The following is a 16,801-nucleotide window of genomic DNA, read 5'->3' as shown; positions in this document are numbered from 1 at the left end:
CAGGAGTTAATCATATATGTCTATAAAAAACATATAAATGTGTGAATTTGAAAAGTCTCGTCTTTTGTTATCATATATTCTTTGTAAGGTTGTTATCGAAATATATAAACATTATGATTGGATAAGGTATTTTTAGACCATGATTAAAAGTTAACATCATTTTTTATTTCGTCTTGCAGCTAGATAGCAATGAATTGCACATCTTTGAGATTGCCTCTGAGGATTTATGAAGCTGGAACAGAACCAGTAGACAATTCAAAAGTGATTATCCAATCGGTGTCTTTGCAATAATGTGAAGTGTTTATAAAAGATTATAAATGTAGTTTATAGGAGTTTATTAAATTATAAATTAGAGATTTGTAGAGACTTATAAAACGTTGTTTATTCTTTGTTACATCTTGTGGTTAATACAGTGTTTGGATTCCCTGAGGAATACAAACATTTCGTGAACCCAACACCTCCTGATCTTGATAACATGGATCTTGACGGTTCAACAAGGATATAAAATGAAGAAAAGCTAATGGGAACAAGGATTTGTGAATTTACATTTTGCAACGTATGATATAAGGCAATAACACATGAAAGAAGATAAAAATAAAGAGCAAAGGAGAGATGAAAAGCAAATAAGAGTTTATAAATCATTTATAAAAGTTTATAAAACAATTTGCAAAGTTTATAATCTTTTTATAAAGGTTTATAAAACAATTAATAAAGTCTATAAACCATTTATAATTGTTTATAAAAATGTTATGAAAGTTTATAAACAATTTATAAGGGATATGCATACAATTTATAAGGTTTATTGGTTTATGAATCACATAGAAAGTCTATGAAATCATTTATAAGAGGCTATAACAATTTATAAAGACTTGTAAAATAATATTTATAAGGATATATAAATAATTAATAAGAGTTTATAAATCATTTATAAAATTTTATTAAAAACAATTTATAAATATTATAAACCTTTTATAAAGGTTTACAAATTATTTGTAAGAGTCTATAAACCATCTATAAAGGCTTATAAAAAATTTTATAAAGTATATAAACAATTTATAAATGTTTATTAAAAAATTATAAAAGTTTATAAATCATTTATAAGGGGTATGTATATAATTTATAAGGTTTATAGAGGTATATACAGGTTTAGAAATCAATTGGAGATCTTAAATCAATTATAAGAGTCTATAACCATTTAGAAAAGCTTATTAAACAAGTTATAAGAGTTAATAAAATAATTTTCTAGGGTTTATAAAGGTATGTAAATAATTTATAAGAGTTTATAAAATATTTATAAAAACAATTTATATGAATATGTTCTAAACAACCGACTTCGTCAACTCTTTAATGTTGTTCAATTCAGTCTTTGAATGTGTGTGAGTTTCTCTCTACAACATTAGTCATGCAGTTATTTACTAAAAGTTAAATTTGTTCCAATTTTTTAGACCTTTATAAAATATAAATCTGGATTTCAGGATATTTTCAAAAGTACAACTCGACGATTTATAAGTCTTTATAAAAAAGTTTTTAAATAAGAGTTCAAGTAATTTTAGGATTTGCTTCCTTCTGTTATCCAAAAAGCAAATAAGGCTTAGTTGGACTTGTTATTTGAATAATTCTGGTTAAGATTAAGATTTTCGGATAGTGAACACTGCATTAATTATAATTCTTTATAAATCTGGATTTCAGGATATTATTAAAAGTACAACTTGACGATTTATAAGTCTCTTTTTTTTTTTTTTTTTGTGAAACTACGATTTATAAGTCTTTATAAAGAAGTTTTTAAACAAGAGTTGATCGGATATGTCTATTAAAACATATAAATGTGTGAACTTGAGAAGTCTTGTGAGGAATGCTAGGCAGAATAAGTATAAGGAACTCGAAAATGATTTATAAACGTTTATAAACTGATTTATAATGGGTTACAAGTTAAGTTTTCTAAAGTCCCTCAAAAAGACAATTAACACAAAAAGACATATCTGGTGAAAGAGCCACGTCCTTCAGCAAGGGATATACTGTCTGAACCCTCTATGTAGACTGTACAGAGACCATGCTTGTGATTAGAATCAAACAAGCTCATTTCATGGTTTAGTTTTATAAATACTACTACTTACCTTAACTCCTGTGGATGGAGAAGAGAATGTGAGAAGCACCAAGATCTTAAATGAAGGAAGTGGAATCAGCGGCTCGCCCTCCCTAAAAGCTCCATCTACAAGTATGGTTTGAGCCCTTGGATGCGACAACATCCTAATTAAGAGATGTCTGAAGAAGATGAGAGAGAAGAATGTATTACCAAGCCAACTCTGCAACTTTTATAAAGCGTTATAAATATGTAATTCTTTGATCGCACAAACCACGTTCTAGTTCAGAGTCCCTCTTACTTCTTCAAACAGCTCACCAACCTGGTCGATCTTCAAAATCTGAACGCAAGCCAATCACATATTATTCCTACGCATCAGCACTAGCTCACTTCCAAAAACAAGATTCAAAAATAATATGCTTTCGTAACTCAACAAACTCATCTCCATCTCCACTGCTTCTTTAGATATTATACACAAAACAAGACATAAAAATGAATCTCATAAAGTACCAAACATAACGTTACATCAAAATACCAACCTTCTACCTCATATATTGCACATACTAAACTTTGCTAGTCAAACTACAAATAGTAGCATTGTATTACCTCAAGAAAGTGAGGTACTTGATATGCATATCACCACATATATTCTCCACAGCATCCTTTAAATCTAAAAGCTCACAGCACACCTTTGTAATTCCCTGCAACATTACCAGATCAACCAAAAGAAGAAGTAATCATGGAATAATATTACTCTTACGTTAGTAATTAAATATATGTTAAGCTCTATGTCTTTTGATTGCTAACAAATCAACAGTAAGATTCGAAAGGACTCAATTTATAAGGTCTTATAAATTTGAGATTTGAAAACTTCATGAGAAAAATTTCGTTTTCCTTTCGAGAAACAGATCGATTTTGATAAACCAACCTACAATTACAGAAAGAGACGAAAATCACCATCTATTATCCTCTTACCTTTGTTAGCGTTTCTTAGGTGTAGGGAAAGAGATCGTCTCGTTCGTCTGAGCTTGTAGAGTCTGTCAGCTTCATCGGAGAACTCGTCTTCGTTAGATCTCGCCGGAAAACTCGTCGTCAGATCTCGTCGGAAACTCTTCAGTGTTCGTAAATCTCGCCGAGAACTCGTCTTGTTCGTTTGAGCTCATCAGCAGCGTCGTCGGATCTCGCCGTATAACTAGTCAGAAATTTTGCCGGAGAACTCCTCAGCGCCGGAGAACTCGTCAACATCGTCTGATTCGTCGGATTTGATTACATGTATCGTTCATTTTGGATCTGAGATTTGAAGAAATCTTTGGGGAAGAAGAGAATAGTTTTAGGTTTAATTAATTAGGGGTATAATGGTATTTTACCTATTAAAATTTTAATGGTAAAATTGGTTAGTGTAAAGTTGAAAAGTGGTATTAGAAAAATGGTATTAGTGGCAATTTAAATTTTACTTTTACACTTTGTTGGATACCACTTTTCAACTTTACCATAAGTCTAAGGACATTTTCAGAAATACCACTTTCATTAGTGAGCAAAAGATAATAATACCCTTACCTTATCTTCTTCTCCACCATCGGTTTCTCTCCCTCTTCCCGAGTCCCCGTCGTCTCTCTCTCACCGTCGAGTCACCGTCGTCTCTCTCTCCTTCTAGCGTCTCTCTCTCACCGTCTAGTTCCGGCGTGTCTCTCTCACCGTAGACTTCCGGCGACGAAATCGATTCAAAATCTCCAAGATGTCGACTCCTATACGTGATTCACAACTTGTATGTCTCTAATTTCTGTATTTGTTTGTTCTCTAATTTCTGTATTTTTTTTTGTTTGATTCGATTTTGTGCTTTCTCTTATCGAAAAATCAAACAAGGTTCTCTTAGATATCTCATTTAAAGAGGTCGATCTAAGAGAAACTGATTTCATAGTGAAACGTTGAGAGTGAAAACATTGAGTATTTGAAAACTTAAATCTGGTTTTGAAGTCATATTAAGATTGATCTGAATGGTTTCAGCTAAGAAATAGATTTTCCGATAGTGAAAACTGCATATTAAGGAAGAGATAAGTTACGATAGTGAAAACTGAATATTAAAGAATTATAACCCCTTATAAATCTGGGTTTCATGAGATTGTTGATAAATACAACTCAATGATTTATAAGTGAAGAAAAAGATGCATGAAACAAAAGTCACAGGTACAAAAGTCACAGATCACGAAGCCATGGCAAACATGAAGACTAAGTTTATGGCTTTATGGGATGGGTTTTCTACTGATCGTAAGTTGAATCATTCACCTTTCAGATCACTCTAGTGCAGTCTAGAGCATGCTCTACTTGGATACAGTAGTTTTTAAATGAGTATAATGGTTGCTTCGTAGCGAATGCGAGGGTGATGGTACTTGCTGCAACAAACAGATCATCAGAGTTTGATGAACCAATAATGAGGCGTCTTCCTCAAGCCTTTGAGATTGGAATGCCTGAACGTAAGGAGAGAGCTGAGATATTGAAAGTGACGCTGAAGGGAGAGAGGGTGGAGCCCGATATTGACTACGATCACTTAGCTCGTCTATGCGGAGGCTACACCGGATCAGACATCTTTGAGCTCTGCAAGAAAGCAGCTTACTTCCCTATCAGAGAAATCCTAGAGGAAGAGAGAAAATGGAGACCATGTCCTCTAAGTTTCATATGAAAATGTCCAATGCTGTTGCAGTCACCAAATTTGCAAGTGTTGATGTTGTGAGTTGCTATCATTTTGTTTGTCAGGTACCTAGGCCATTGTCACAGTTGGATTTGGAGAAAGTTCTTGCTACGTCGAAGAAGACGCAAGTTGCAGCAGGCGAGTATTGTGGATTGAGATGGTCAAGGGAACCAGATGAGGTGGAAGCAGCTACTTAGGTATTTTTTTTTGTTCGAAGAAAGTCAACGAAGGTAGGTTTAGAACATGTCGATCTAAGGGAAAGAGTTTCAATAGTAAACATTGAATTTTTGAAAAATTATAAACCATTATAAATCTGGGTTCAAGTAATTTTAGGATTTTCGTTCCTCTATTATCCAAAAAACAAATAAGGTTGATTTAGACTTGTCATTTGAATAGTTCTTGTTAGGAGAAAGATTTTCGGATAGTGAACATTGCATTTTAAAGAATTATAACCTCTTATAAATCTTGGGTTTAGGATATTGTCGATAGTACAACTCAATGCAATACAAGATTTTATAATTAAAGGTTGTAAACAGGAGTTAATCATATATGTCTATAAAAAACATATAAATGTGTGAATTTGAAAAGTCTCGTCTTTTGTTATCATATATTCTTTGTAAGGTTGTTATCGAAATATATAAACATTATGATTGGATAAGGTATTTTTAGACCATGATTAAAAGTTAACATCATTTTTTATTTCGTCTTGCAGCTAGATAGCAATGAATTGCACATCTTTGAGATTGCCTCTGAGGATTTATGAAGCTGGAACAGAACCAGTAGACAATTCAAAAGTGATTATCCAATCGGTGTCTTTGCAATAATGTGAAGTGTTTATAAAAGATTATAAATGTAGTTTATAGGAGTTTATTAAATTATAAATTAGAGATTTGTAGAGACTTATAAAACGTTGTTTATTCTTTGTTACATCTTGTGGTTAATACAGTGTTTGGATTCCCTGAGGAATACAAACATTTCGTGAACCCAACACCTCCTGATCTTGATAACATGGATCTTGACGGTTCAACAAGGATATAAAATGAAGAAAAGCTAATGGGAACAAGGATTTGTGAATTTACATTTTGCAACGTATGATATAAGGCAATAACACATGAAAGAAGATAAAAATAAAGAGCAAAGGAGAGATGAAAAGCAAATAAGAGTTTATAAATCATTTATAAAAGTTTATAAAACAATTTGCAAAGTTTATAATCTTTTTATAAAGGTTTATAAAACAATTAATAAAGTCTATAAACCATTTATAATTGTTTATAAAAATGTTATGAAAGTTTATAAACAATTTATAAGGGATATGCATACAATTTATAAGGTTTATTGGTTTATGAATCACATAGAAAGTCTATGAAATCATTTATAAGAGGCTATAACAATTTATAAAGACTTGTAAAATAATATTTATAAGGATATATAAATAATTAATAAGAGTTTATAAATCATTTATAAAATTTTATTAAAAACAATTTATAAATATTATAAACCTTTTATAAAGGTTTACAAATTATTTGTAAGAGTCTATAAACCATCTATAAAGGCTTATAAAAAATTTTATAAAGTATATAAACAATTTATAAATGTTTATTAAAAAAATTATAAAAGTTTATAAATCATTTATAAGGGGTATGTATATAATTTATAAGGTTTATAGAGGTATATACAGGTTTAGAAATCAATTGGAGATCTTAAATCAATTATAAGAGTCTATAACCATTTAGAAAAGCTTATTAAACAAGTTATAAGAGTTAATAAAATAATTTTCTAGGGTTTATAAAGGTATGTAAATAATTTATAAGAGTTTATAAAATATTTATAAAAACAATTTATATGAATATGTTCTAAACAACCGACTTCGTCAACTCTTTAATGTTGTTCAATTCAGTCTTTGAATGTGTGTGAGTTTCTCTCTACAACATTAGTCATGCAGTTATTTACTAAAAGTTAAATTTGTTCCAATTTTTTAGACCTTTATAAAATATAAATCTGGATTTCAGGATATTTTCAAAAGTACAACTCGACGATTTATAAGTCTTTATAAAAAAGTTTTTAAATAAGAGTTCAAGTAATTTTAGGATTTGCTTCCTTCTGTTATCCAAAAAGCAAATAAGGCTTAGTTGGACTTGTTATTTGAATAATTCTGGTTAAGATTAAGATTTTCGGATAGTGAACACTGCATTAATTATAATTCTTTATAAATCTGGATTTCAGGATATTATTAAAAGTACAACTTGACGATTTATAAGTCTCTTTTTTTTTTTTTTTTTGTGAAACTACGATTTATAAGTCTTTATAAAGAAGTTTTTAAACAAGAGTTGATCGGATATGTCTATTAAAACATATAAATGTGTGAACTTGAGAAGTCTTGTGAGGAATGCTAGGCAGAATAAGTATAAGGAACTCAAAAATGATTTATAAACGTTTATAAACTGATTTATAATGGGTTACAAGTTAAGTTTTCTAAAGTCCCTCAAAAAGACAATTAACACAAAAAGACATATCTGGTGAAAGAGCCACGTCCTTCAGCAAGGGATATACTGTCTCAACCCTCTATGTAGACTGTACAGAGACCATGCTTGTGATTAGAATCAAACAAGCTCATTTCATGGTTTAGTTTTATAAATACTACTACTTACCTTAACTCCTGTGGATGGAGAAGAGAATGTGAGAAGCACCAAGATCTTAAATGAAGGAAGTGGAATCAGCGGCTCGCCCTCCCTAAAAGCTCCATCTACAAGTATGGTTTGAGCCCTTGGATGCGATAACATCCTAATTAAGAGATGTCTGAAGAAGATGAGAGAGAAGAATGTATTACCAAGCCAACTCTGCAACTTTTATAAAGCGTTATAAATATGTAATTCTTTGATCGCACAAACCACGTTCTAGTTCAGAGTCCCTCTTACTTCTTCAAACAGCTCACCAACCTGGTCGATCTTCAAAATCTGAACGCAAGCCAATCACATATTATTCCTACGCATCAGCACTAGCTCACTTCCAAAAACAAGATTCAAAAATAATATGCTTTCGTAACTCAACAAACTCATCTCCATCTCCACTGCTTCTTTAGATATTATACACAAAACAAGACATAAAAATGAATCTCATAAAGTACCAAACATAACGTTACATCAAAATACCAACCTTCTACCTCATATATTGCACATACTAAACTTTGCTAGTCAAACTACAAATAGTAGCATTGTATTACCTCAAGAAAGTGAGGTACTTGATATGCATATCACCACATATATTCTCCACAGCATCCTTTAAATCTAAAAGCTCACAGCACACCTTTGTAATTCCCTGCAACATTACCAGATCAACCAAAAGAAGAAGTAATCATGGAATAATATTACTCTTACGTTAGTAATTAAATATATGTTAAGCTCTATGTCTTTTGATTGCTAACAAATCAACAGTAAGATTCGAAAGGACTCAATTTATAAGGTCTTATAAATTTGAGATTTGAAAACTTCATGAGAAAAATTTCGTTTTCCTTTCGAGAAACAGATCGATTTTGATAAACCAACCTACAATTACAGAAAGAGACGAAAATCACCATCTATTATCCTCTTACCTTTGTTAGCGTTTCTTAGGTGTAGGGAAAGAGATCGTCTCGTTCGTCTGAGCTTGTAGAGTCTGTCAGCTTCATCGGAGAACTCGTCTTCGTTAGATCTCGCCGGAAAACTCGTCGTCAGATCTCGTCGGAAACTCTTCAGTGTTCGTAAATCTCGCCGAGAACTCGTCTTGTTCGTTTGAGCTCATCAGCAGCGTCGTCGGATCTCGCCGTATAACTAGTCAGAAATTTTGCCGGAGAACTCCTCAGCGCCGGAGAACTCGTCAACATCGTCTGATTCGTCGGATTTGATTACATGTATCGTTCATTTTGGATCTGAGATTTGAAGAAATCTTTGGGGAAGAAGAGAATAGTTTTAGGTTTAATTAATTAGGGGTATAATGGTATTTTACCTATTAAAATTTTAATGGTAAAATTGGTTAGTGTAAAGTTGAAAAGTGGTATTAGAAAAGTGGTATTAGTGGCAATTCGCCTTTGTAAAATAACACTAACCTAATTTTTTAAAATATTTATAGAACATTTATCGACACAACCTTAACCCCTTAATACTAAACCCTAAACAATAATTACTAAAGCATAAACCCAAATGTTAGTATAATTTTTTATTGGTGGTATTTTTGAAAAGTGGCACTTCACTTGTGGTATTTCTAATAATTTCTCATAATTATATACAAAATAATAGTATATATCTAAGCTTTAGTTCATTTCTTATTTTACAGAATATGTTACTAGAATTTTTTGAAATTTTAATAATTAACTAAAAATATTAATGACAAATCAATTTTTCTTATAAATTTAATGTTTCTTTTAATTATAACAAAATATGTTGAGAAAAATATACAAAATCTAAGAAGAGTTCAAATATATTTTTAATAAAATATTGAATTAATTTAGTAAGAAATCTTCAAAAAAAAATATAATGTTCCAAATTAAAAAAATAATTGTGTAATTTTCTAAATTTCTCTTGACCAAGTATACAATTTTAAAAATAAATATTGAAAACTCAAAATGATAATATTTCAAATTTTATAAAACGTAAAATCATAGATGCTAAAATATAATTCTTTGAAATGTAACACAAAAAGTTAGGTTGTAAAATCGAAAGTAATATAGTATTCTGAAATCTCAATTTAATAATAAAAAAAATCAAAAAACTTAATGCTGTAGCATTAAAAAAAATCATATATTAATAAAAAAGTATGATAGATACTACTATGTATACAATTTACTAAAACAACAAAGCTATATCATTTAAATATAACAATGTATCTACTTATAAAATTTTGCAAAATACTAAAGTGATAGATGTTAAAGTATTATTTTTGAATACAACATGGAGAGAGAGAGAAATTTTCTCTATTCATCCCTCTTAACTCATCAATATCTTTCATAGGGATGAAAATTATCGTTATGCTTGTCTAAATCTTCGATCATCAGATCAATCTTTTTGTTCTGATTGCAGATTACTCTTCTCTTAGGTGATTTTGTGGTGTCTTTTCAAACTATTTCAATGCTGATTGTCAAATTGAAGAATTTTATCTTTGATAATGGTTTGATTTTAATTTAAAAAGCTCATCCCCTCCTTTACAAAGTCAATTAAATCCTGTTAGTTTCATGTCGGGTATTTTCTTCTTTTGATTATCCTCATATACTTTGTTTATTGGTGTCAATTTTTGCTCTCACTTATTGTGAGCCACTAGATGACATAAATTCTCCTTGATGCAAAGTAATATGTGTTTCGAAACTTAGTAGAATCGGCATCTCTGATGGTCCGATAAAAAGTTTTGTTTTTATCAAAATCGAGCTTTCCTCAGCATTTATCAGTCGAAGATAAAGAAATTGTGGCTGTAAATGGCGGTTTTAGTGGAGGATTGGAGCTAGATGTGATCGGGAAGTTTGGGGAAGACAAAGATACAAGCAATTGCGGAGGAGTTCATAGCGTCGACAACCTCAACGTCACCGGAGTACCACCCTCGGGCATGAAGGACACGTGTTCATCCATATGTTCTACGACATTCCATAAGTGACGCGTGGAGAGAATGATAATCATGTTGCCGACTTCGGCATGGGCCGTGTTTTTAATTTCAATTGAATCTTTGTTTGGGCTTTCATTGTATAAACCTGATCCATGTAAGGCCTTTGTGTTTCATTTCAATGAAATGAAACGTTGACAAAAAAAAATAACACAACATGAAAATATAAATTACTATGGTCGGACGGGCGGGTCAGCAATAAGCCAATAAACGAAATAATATAAATTTAATTTAATTTTGATGAAATTTTTGTTTATTTTTAATTACAATTTCACTATTTTACTACAAATTTACTATTTTATTTTAATTATATCACTTCACAAATTAAAACCAGGTAATTAATGGTGTTGAATCACTATCCAAACATGATAAATATCCAAAAAATATAGCTGGTCTTTGAAAAATGAGTAGAAAATGAATCCTCCAACATATGATAAAATAATATTTATTAGTTACCCCTATGTTTTCTCAAAATTTGCATAACTCTTTTTAGTTACATATTTCATATTTTCAGTATTAGAAAATAAATATACATACTAAATTATCCATTATATAAAAAGAAGTTTTATTTTGGCTAAATTTGGTTAATGCCATGACCCTAACAATTGTCATCATAAAAAAAACTATCTGACGAAGTATCTCCTCTCGCCTCTCCAGCTCTCCAGCCACTGACCACTACACTGCAGCCATATACACCCAAATGCCTTTACTTTCTCAATAAGACAGCCTCTCTTAAGCCGTTCTCATTCAAGCTTCTTCATAAAAAACTCAGTTTCTAGATCCTCTAAACCGAGAAGAAAGTCAAAAGGAGTTATCATTTTAGTTCATCAGTATGTGAAAAGCTTGAAGCTTTGATATATAAGAGGAGATATTTATACATTAGATTTAATGTAGAGATAAGGATCAAATGAAGAGTGATACAAAAGGGGCCAAGAATGATCTGTGATGACCTTTCATACACACGGGATGTTGGTACCGAATGGGTTCCAGACAATCGAGCATGATGGATCTGTCTCAAGTTATCAAAGAGACAGCTCAATCTCTGTTCTTAAAATTTTTTATTTATGTCAGATTCACCGTAAGTCAATGAAAAATTTCAACCTTTTCTATCATTTGTAGAAAGGTGTGACTGACCATAGCTTCTTTTGTATCTCCAAAGGAACTCTATTTTTTCCTCTATAATTTACACAAAAATAGAGTAACTCTATTATAGTTTAACTTTTGCTCCAATGGTGTTATTCTATAATAGAGTTACTCTATTATAGAGTGAAATATAGAGGAATGTCACTTTTTCATTCCAAATATAGAGTAAAATATGACATTCCTCTATATTCTACTCTATAATTGAGTAATAGAGTAACTCTATTATAGAGTAACACCATTGGAGCAAAAGTTACACTATAATAGAGTTACTTTATTTTTGTGTAAATTATAGAGAAAAAATAAAGTTCCATTGGAGATGCCCTTAGCTATAAATAGTACTATGTGTTCGGTTCTCTATCCAATATGGGTCTTGATACAATTGCCAGTGGTATAGCTTGTTTCTTTATTATTAAATTACTCTGTTTTGTTCTAGCAGCAACTAATGAATTTTTTCTTTTCTTTTGCTGTACCTGGGAAGACTTTTGGAAGGCTTTGGCTCTGAGATCATATCTATCATGGTAATACTGAACTATTAAAAAAATCTCAAATGTTTGATTTTCTGTTAGCTGGAATTAATTTGTGGGAGGACCAGCATGTCAGACACCCATAAGCTTGCGGCTTCTCTCTCGAGCGCCATCCAAAAATCTCAGCTGCCGTATTTCAGAGGTAGTTCGAAAGTTGTGTTACAGTAGAGCCCGAACATCATGTCATCAAGTAGGAGAGAGGAGTACGTCGTTATACTCTGGCGAAAGGTTTTTGTGTGAGAAATGAGATGATGAATTTTTGGGAAAAAAACTCATATACTTATAGCTACAAATTCACCGACTGTGAGATAGGGGGAATGCAATGAATGAGAAATCGTGGAAGGAGTGGGGAAATGGAGTTAATTGGAACATTGATGTGAATGATTGAATGCCGAGAAGATTCGTAAAGGTGTCAGTTTTTTAAAGTAGGTGAGAAGTTATGCACCACAACGGAGCCTTCCACCAGAGATTCGCCGGAAATGATTTTCCCTCTTAACCCAGCTGGAGCTCCATATTCCGTTTGACAAACATGAGCTCAACAATAGCGGAAATTCATGACTGCTTTTCTTCGTCAAAGTTGTGAAGGTGAAGACAATTATAATGGGGCCCGATAATTGTATCAGAAGTCCACTTGACTTATGCTTTTAAGCCCAAAGCAATTGTTTCTATCAAATCTTAACTAACCAAATTTCCGAGAGTTAACGAAGTGTTGCGTTTCGAGGATGTGAGACACGTGTCAAGACAGGAGCCTTCGACTTATCTACGTGGCGATGACGTGGCAGCATGAGAGTGAAGCAAACAATATTTTATATATATAGATAGATAGATAGATAGATAGATAATAAACAAATATCCGTATGCAGTATAACTATATAAAATTTAAAATGTATTGTATACAAATTGTAGAAATTATAAAGCTTTATTAAAAGAAATCGTATATTTAATAATTTCAGATTATAATTTATGTATCAAACTCAAAATATCACTATATATTAATAATGACGAATAAGAAGCTTAGACAATAAGATTATAGAGTTATTCAATATACTAGATCTTTTTTCCGCGCTACGCGCGGATAATATATTCAAATTTATTACATTTATCATTTTTATTTGTATGTGAATTTTTATATATTAAATTATATATAACTAATTTTAAATTTGATTTTTTTTTATATTTTAAGTTTGAAGTAAGTATTTCTATTATATGTAACACAATTAACTAATAAAATATAAAGAATCAAGTCTGAGATTTTAGAGTTACGTAAAAAATATAATTATGTATAGAACATAAATTATCTTAGTTTAAGAGATCGAAATCTCATATCGAATAAATTCACGAAAAGAAAAAGTATTCCAATAACCTACTTAAAATATAAAACCCCCTTATCAAAAAAAATGTACTTAATAATATTTTTTACGTGTAATAGTTGAAAACTGACAATTGAATATCGATCTAGAATATTATTTTAATATATCTAATGGTAAAATATTAACTGTAATAAACAAATTTTGAATTTTTAATATTACATGAATTAGAAATCTTTAAACCCGATTATTTTTGAAGTATCAAACAAAGGACCAGTTGATGAACACAAAGCAGATACAATGAGCATTCTCTTCTTCATTGAGTACTTTCCAAGCAACTGCTCTCTCGTATGAAACTGGTCTCCCCATGCTTGATAGACATATCCCACCTTGAAGACTCGCAAAGCCCTAAACCAAAAAAATCATGTTAAAGTCAGATATCAAACTACATACACGAATCAGACCAGAACGTTGTTAAAAAACCTGTTGCATGATCTGTGGGAACTCAGAGCAGAGAGTCTTCCTTCCATTGTCATCAAATATCTTCTCTAAAGAGATATCTTGAAGAGAAACCAATGTTGTCTCAAGCATGTCTAGCCCCGCCTGGTTTGCAAATATGAAGACTGGCATGGCCTAAACAAAAAAAGGTTAAAAGAGGATCAGTGAATAATAAAACATTCATTGAGTGTTTGATGTTTAAGTTAGTACCTTCATTGAGCAGCAGATGATAGCATCTGTATGATGCCAAAAGTTCTTGAGAACCGATTCATTGCCTTTATTAGAAACAAAGCGACCCAGCTCATCCCTATACACACAACAACAACAACAACAACAACAAAAAATTAAAAACATATCCAGAGAAGAGCAAACAGCTATATTATAAATAAATCAAAACAAAAAAATCCTCTAAGAAGCAAGTCTATTATGCATCACATGCAAAATGACTGCTTAATACAAATGAAATTAGAGCAAACACCACCAAAATCTCAATATTCATGGCAAGAACCCACGGTTTCCATTTTGTGAGTGCAGCATAGAGATTTAGTAGCCTAGCCCTAGTGTAGCATAGTAAATAAAACAATTACGGACAGATTCATAAAAGAGCAAGCAACTGTCTTTATCAATTAAAACACAAATCAAATCAGAATCAGAATCATCAAATGCGAACATCACCCAAACTCTGTATATACATGGCATGAACCCACAATTTCCATTTTCTGACTGCAGCAAAGAGATTAAGTGGCCTAATCCTAGTGTAGCATAGCATTAAGGACAATCAAAAACAGGTCCAAATGGAAACCTTTGAAGGGTTTTACGGCAAGGGAAGAGGAAGAAGGAGCAGCACACGAGCTTAAACTAAGACATAGAACATCTATAAACCAATCTGGAGATAAACAAAGAGCAAAACCGTGACGAACCTGAACAACTGCCATGATGGTCTTAGTGACAACAGCAGCAGCTCTCTCAGTGTAATGCCCTCTCGCCACATTCCTATCAAACAACTCAACACCTTCACAAAGCTCCATACCCAAATGCACAGCATGCTCATCCTCATAAGTCTCCCTCAAGGTAACAACGTTGGGATGCTCAGGCATATGCCTCATGATCTCCAGTGTTATGGTCATCCTATAAGAAGGCAACCAAAACTTTCTAGAAAATAAATATTCCAACTTTTACATTTTACCCAGCAACCACAAGTTCATATTTTTTTATTTTTTTTTCACAAGTTCAAATTTGTTTCAACTCAAACATGGAATCCAAATTTACGATGTCCTAGAGCAGCAACTAATCTTGGTAAAGAGAGAAAATAAAAGCAGTAGAAGTAGAAGAACCTGCTCAGAGAGTTCTCTGGTGGGACACAGAACAACAGTCTTGGGACGCCTAGGCTTAGTTATTTTACCAAGGGTTGCCTCATCTTCTCTCATCAGCTGCAAAAACTCAAACCAATACACCTTAAAACGCCATGTTTTCAAGAACATCAACCAACCTATCTTCATATCTAAAGATATCATGAAATGACACTAAAGAAACGCATCAAATCATCTACTGTTACATAAGAATACACCAGCACACTTCCTGCTGAAGGTCCTTGATAGTGTTCTTCAGGTCTGGCCATTTGATTAAAGACTGCAGAAGGTCCTTGATAGTCACGTCCACGGTAAACCACCATTACACTTCCTGCTCTCCATATCACCATTCCACCAGTTCGACGCTGCCCATCAAGAGTAAATCCAATCAGTTCCCAACAAAACAATTTTTTTTTGCATCAACTTGTTACTATTTAACAGCCATGCTCAGCTCCATCTCCTATACAAAACTGCATTACTGTTACTAAGAAAGAGAACTACTAAGTTTCAGAACTAAGTTGAGATTAGGTAATGAGATTAGGTAATTATTGTTCAAGATCATTCAAGACTAAGAGAGAACTAACTTGAATGATCATTACTAAGACCATTCTATTGCAGAACTAACTTGAGATTAAGTGGTTATTGTCCCTATATATTAGCTATCTAATTTCAAATTTCACACCTCAAATTCAACTAACGTCCTGCACGCAATAAAGAGATCTTTTTTCAACCAGTAATCAATTGAAACATACCTCAACAATCTCATGAGCCGGTCTTCATATCACGAGCAAGCACCTCATGGAACTTAAGCCTCACAAGCTCCTCTTTCCTCCAATTATCATGAATCTTCTCCATCACCGCCTGCGTGAGGCCAGCTTTAGGTATATTAATCCTCACCCTCAGATACATCCCGTCTCTCCTCAGCCTCCGTAGCCCAAAATCCTCAATCGTAAGCTCCGACAACGACGAAGCTCTAGCTCTCCTCTTCTTCACCGCCGACAATCCTCCATCTCCTTCATTACTCTCTGCCGCCTGTTCTTCCTTGTTCTTCTCCTATGGCAACAACACATCATCGTCCTCCTCATCATCACTCTCTTCTCCCTCAGCGAGTATCACATCAGGCCTCACCCACTCTCTCTTCAGCAAATCGCCTAACCTCTCTTCTTCAGTCACCGGCTTCTTCACATCCTCCTCCTCGTTATCCTCCGCATCGTCCTCCTCGTCGTCGTCAGAAGCTGCTAATCCTAAGTTCCGTAGACGGAGAACGATCCTCTCAATCGAGCTTTGTCCTTTATCCTTCTCCAAATAGCGGCGTTTCGCCTTGGATTCCTTCTCCGATGACTGGAGATTACTTCGCTCGTTCGCTAGAGGAGGCGCGTGAGAGTAAGAAAGAAGGCAATTGGCTAACGTGAGGAGGGAATAAGTTTTAGTGAAGATAAGAGGTGGAGTGCGAGATCTATATAGAATCTCAGATTGGGAAAGCTCAAAAGGTTCCATTAATGAGATTAAATAGTGTATAGAAATGGTGAGGGGATTGATTGCAGAGGAGGGGATTGATTGCTAGTAAGCCAGATCGGCGATCTCACGAAACG

General features: G+C 32.8%; 2 protein-coding genes and 1 long non-coding RNA gene across 11 annotated transcripts in view; 1 reads left to right on the top strand and 2 right to left on the bottom strand.

Moving 5' to 3' along the window:
• LOC108871582 overlaps positions 1-7,361 on the top strand; it is an 18,923-nt gene extending 11,562 nt beyond the window's left edge. For 2 of the 6 annotated variants that reach the window (XR_004457732.1, XR_004457727.1), the window contains 3 exons: positions 180-3,845; positions 4,265-4,963; positions 5,479-5,908. This is a non-coding gene — a long non-coding RNA (uncharacterized LOC108871582). Of the gene's footprint in view, positions 1-179; positions 3,846-4,264; positions 4,997-5,478 lie in introns of all 6 variants that reach the window. The other 4 variants (XR_004457728.1, XR_004457729.1, XR_004457731.1 and 1 more) reach the window with 4 other exon arrangements.
• LOC103863213 overlaps positions 1-16,801 on the bottom strand; it is a 743,758-nt gene that overhangs the window by 116,140 nt on the left and 610,817 nt on the right. The window lies entirely within an intron of this gene.
• Positions 3,890-16,801, bottom strand: LOC103863198 (homeobox-leucine zipper protein ATHB-15). Of its 4 annotated transcripts, none has more exons than XR_004457723.1 (7): positions 15,962-16,204; positions 15,195-15,574; positions 14,781-14,988; positions 14,071-14,167; positions 13,846-13,995; positions 4,836-13,770; positions 3,890-4,742 (listed from the first exon to the last, which is right to left on the bottom strand). XR_004457723.1 is itself a non-coding variant. In XM_009140958.3 (6 exons), exons 3-6 carry the CDS (start codon positions 14,915-14,917, stop codon positions 13,624-13,626), a joined length of 531 nt encoding a protein of 176 aa, XP_009139206.1. In that variant the 5' UTR covers positions 14,918-14,988; positions 15,195-15,574; positions 15,962-16,801; the 3' UTR covers positions 13,504-13,623. The 4 variants fall into 4 exon arrangements, 1 of the variants encoding a protein (XP_009139206.1); XR_004457724.1 differs by lacking the exon at positions 3,890-4,742 and having other exon boundaries at positions 4,980-8,081; positions 8,356-13,770; XR_004457722.1 differs by lacking the exon at positions 3,890-4,742 and having other exon boundaries at positions 7,029-7,337; positions 7,415-13,770.

Source organism: Brassica rapa, chromosome A04, assembly GCF_000309985.2.
Source record: "Brassica rapa cultivar Chiifu-401-42 chromosome A04, CAAS_Brap_v3.01, whole genome shotgun sequence".
Classification (NCBI taxonomy): domain Eukaryota; kingdom Viridiplantae; phylum Streptophyta; class Magnoliopsida; order Brassicales; family Brassicaceae; genus Brassica; species Brassica rapa.
The sequence above is the reverse complement of the archived record's forward strand: the minus strand, read 5'-3'. Positions and strand labels throughout refer to the sequence as shown.

Coding starts and splice junctions, on each gene's coding strand:
- LOC103863198 (XM_009140958.3), bottom strand. CDS start 14,917: ATGAGGATGAGCATGCTGTGCATTTGGGTATGGAGCTTTGTGAAGGTG. Junction 14,168..14,780: donor CCATCATGGCAGTTGTTCAG/GTTCGTCACGGT, acceptor TTGTGTGTATAG/GGATGAGCTGGGTCGCTTTG. Junction 13,771..13,845: donor TCCCACAGATCATGCAACAG/GTTTTTTAACAA, acceptor TTTTTGGTTTAG/GGCTTTGCGAGTCTTCAAGG.